This window comes from Cenococcum geophilum (genome assembly GCF_001692895.1).
Source record: "Cenococcum geophilum 1.58 unplaced genomic scaffold K441scaffold_124, whole genome shotgun sequence".
Classification (NCBI taxonomy): domain Eukaryota; kingdom Fungi; phylum Ascomycota; class Dothideomycetes; order Gloniales; family Gloniaceae; genus Cenococcum; species Cenococcum geophilum.
In genome coordinates, this window is record NW_027137682.1 from 82,182 (window position 1) to 85,919 (window position 3,738).

The 3,738-nt window shown below is 34.6% G+C and overlaps 1 protein-coding gene across 1 annotated transcript; it reads right to left on the bottom strand.

Annotated features, from left to right (window-relative positions):
- Positions 1-1,143: 1,143 nt before the first annotated feature.
- Positions 1,144-1,359, bottom strand: K441DRAFT_598789 (uncharacterized protein; the record flags this gene model as incomplete). The annotated part of the gene is made up of 1 exon (XM_067645128.1): positions 1,144-1,359. A coding segment is annotated over one exon (216 nt), but the record flags the coding sequence as incomplete, so codon positions are not given.
- Between the last annotated feature and the right edge of the window lie 2,379 nt (positions 1,360-3,738).

The window sequence follows — 3,738 nt, forward strand, 5'->3', positions numbered from 1 at the left end:
TAGTAGATTTAATTAGGTGCCCTTAAGATAGCGTTTTATAGTACTATTCTAAAACGCTTTTATATCTCCGCGTATCCTAGCAATATAGACTTAGGAATCTTAAGCGAACTCCTAAAACTAAGGAGGATCTAGAAGAGATTTTCTTAATAAGACTAACTAAACTTTCTAGGTAATAACGCTTATTAACTACCCGTTAACTTAACTATAATAAATAAGCTAAAGAAGGATAGCTTTATAGCCCAGAACTATAATTAGCCAGAAAGCGTTAACTGGATTAAAGATATATCCTTAGTAGATATTACTTGTCAGATTAAATAGGGCTAATAATTCTTCCTCAACCGTGTATTCTAGCTGCTTAGTAGTAATATAGTTCTACCTCTAATTATATTTATAGCGGGCCTTAAGCTTCTGCAACCTATTTATAATATTAAAAGACGTCTAAAATATTAAATATCTAGCTAATACAATCTCCTAGGCGTACCTAAATTGCTTTATATCGAATAATTAGTAGGTTATATTTAACAACACTAATACTAGCATATATCCTATAGTGGGGCTATAAAGCGAGGAACGTATAATGCCTAGTTAGACTAGAGTAATAGGTATATTAGATTTAAGCAGATAGAGAACGTCTTTTTTCAGTTATGTAAGGGCCGCTTTATTATAATTAGGCTCGGGGGTTTATTATATTTCTATTAACTCTGTAGATATAGAAGTTAAATTAGGAAGTAAAAAAAGCCGTATTAGAGAAATAGATAGTTGCTATATATAAAGATAAGAAAGAACTCTAATAGCAGACAGTAAGTTGCCACTAAGGTCCCAGAAAGAAGAATCTTCAGAAATATCTACTACGGGTAGAGATAATGCGATAGATATCGCGGTCTTTAAGATATTTATATTCGTTGTAGCGCGTTATACTAATTTAGTAGTATTAGAAATACTAGAGTTAAGCTATATCCTAAATAAGTGGACGTCCACTTTTCCATTTAGTGTTAGCGGTAGGAAAGTAACAGCTCTAATATAGTCCGGGACATAAAACTTGTCATAGTAATCCAAAAGTATTAGGCGTACTTTAAATAGATCCACTCTAAGAGGCGACAGAAATGCCATAAGCCTTTCGCGATGTATAAAGGCTATAGCAGCTTAGATCTTAGGTATCTCCAGGAGCGTAGGGACAACCTTAACTTTAAGGTTAATTAAGAAGCCCCAATTCTTAATAAGGCTATCTTTGCGGCCTAAGAAAATGATACTATATAGTGTTTGTCTTCCAAAATCTAAAGTCTTATAAATCCGTAAACCATTCCACTCTATAAACTTTTCTTTTATCATGCCGTCGTTCTTAAAATAGCCAATCGCCACTAGTGCTGCCAACAATCAAATATCCTGATTGATTGGCGGGATATTTAATTGATTGACGCACAGGCCGTATTTGATTAAAGCTAGCCTAATTGACGGCTAATTTAATTAAACTTCTAATCAATTATTTAGCTAGGGGGTTGTCCTAGCAACGTGCCGCGATATAGTAGCAGAAAGAACAAAAGGTAAGATATTAAGCTCATTAATTGCAAGAATTCGCTAGAATTCGCTTTAATTTACAAAATCTGCCTTTAGCTAGTGCCTCTAATACTTACTAGCCTCTATAACCTCTGCTCCTAAGTAATTTCGCTTATCCGTAATAAGCCTTTTAGCCGCTGGGAACACGCGTTCTACCTTACTACTTATTGCTAGTATTAAGAATATGTTAAATGCCATATATGCAAGGATAGGAAAGTTAGTTTAATGCTCCTTCTACTATATAAGCAGGTCCTTAATTAATAGAAGCCGGTAATTAAAAGACCTTAGATAGGTATTAAGCTCCAGACTATCTATATCCTTCTTCTTCTGCTTATAATACTTCCGTAATAGGTAATTAACTAAGAATTCGTCGTATGTAAGGTAGGAAGATTTTGCATTATTTGGCTAATTCTTAAAGTTAAAGGCGGAATTAATATTAGGAACCTTTTTATAATAACTTAGGAAAAGGTCTTTAAATACCTTCCTTGCGGTCTTAACCCAACTTAGATGCTCTGCCTACTTATCCTTAAAGTACTTAAATCGCCGTATAGGGTAAAGGATAATAGCTATAACGTAAAGAGGTAAGAAATCTATTAGCTTAAAGTACTTCTTAAGCTTTAGCCAGGCCGTGTTAATACCAGTATTGTAGTGCTTAGTTCGTTTAAAATCGGCATTAGACTTATTAATCTCCTTCTGCGCCTTCTTGAGAATATTATATATAAAGTTTATACTATAGAGAACTCTCTATAGTGCGCTATATTGTCCCTCTTAACTAACTTATTATACTTAACCTTCCTCTTATTTACAAAGCTCCCAAAAGGGAACTAGTATTTTTTACTACCTAATTAGGTCCTCCTAATTAGCCTCTTATAGAAAGTCTTATTAAAGGTTATAGGCACCCTACTAGTTTAGAAGTTTCTAGTGGGTTTAGTAAAGGGTAATAGCAGCACGTAGTTTAATTGCTAGCATTTATTAGTATAATAGCTAATATAAATTATAATAACTTAGACGAATGGCTCTAAACCGAGCCTTAAATAATTGCTATCTTTATAATACTAAATTAAGGAAAAGAAGAAGGGGTTACTAAGACCGATGTAAATAAATTTATATAGCTAACCGTTAAGGCTTATTATATAGTATACCTAAGTTATATAGGTTACTATAAGCGCTACTATAGGAATATACGGTATAAGTTACCAGCTGGCAACTTATAGTGACTTATTACGGCCGTAAAGAGCCAAGAAATAGCGCGTAGTATAATACCCCTAGTAGTAACTAAGAATGGCAATATGTAATATAGTAATATGCGGTATAATAGCAATATGCGGTATATTGTGGCAATATAGCGGCAATATAGTAAATAATGTGCTCTAGTACCGTTATATAAATAAAAGAAATAGGATATACCACGAGAAATTATAGCCTTAGTTAAATTCTACTAAATTCCTCTATCTATAAGAAGCTAGTAATATTAGAAGTCTTCCTCCTAGCACTCTCTAAATGTTATTATCCTTATTAAATTATAGTTAATATAGATATAGATATTATAGAGCTTGCCAATTGGGCCTATACTATTCTAAATTTTAAATACTTTATCGTATAAAGCACTAGCTAGCTTCCACTTAAGCTTACTAACGCCCTTACTAAATAGTAAGGCCTTAATAACTAGGTTAATAATATAACCAAGATATCGTAGGTGTAAATGGCCAACATTAATATTAAACCGAGTTGCTAGCTCCTTTAGCATAGTATTATTATCTGTAGCATTATCCATTATAAACGCCCCAAGATTCTGGCCAATCTTGTAGTTAGTAATAACATTAGCTATAATTTCTACAATTAATTGGCTAGATTTTGCTCTATTTACTTTCCGGAAACCTAGAAGATAGTACTTAAGCTTATACTCCTCACTAATAAAGTAAGCGCATATCGCTATATACTCGTCACGATTTAGAGAGCGCTAGTGTCACGGGACGGGGCAGTGGCTACAAGACGTATGTATTCGAGGAGTCTACAAGACGTTGCGCGATCAATCGTAAGGGTCGAGGGCGTAAGGAGGTGATATACCTACGCGTAGCTGACATAAGCTGTACGCGAGGTGTACGCGAGAGCACGGGGCTCTCCTATGGAGGCCCCTGCGGTGGGGTTCTGTAACACTACCCCCCCTCCTATAGAGGCGGAGCT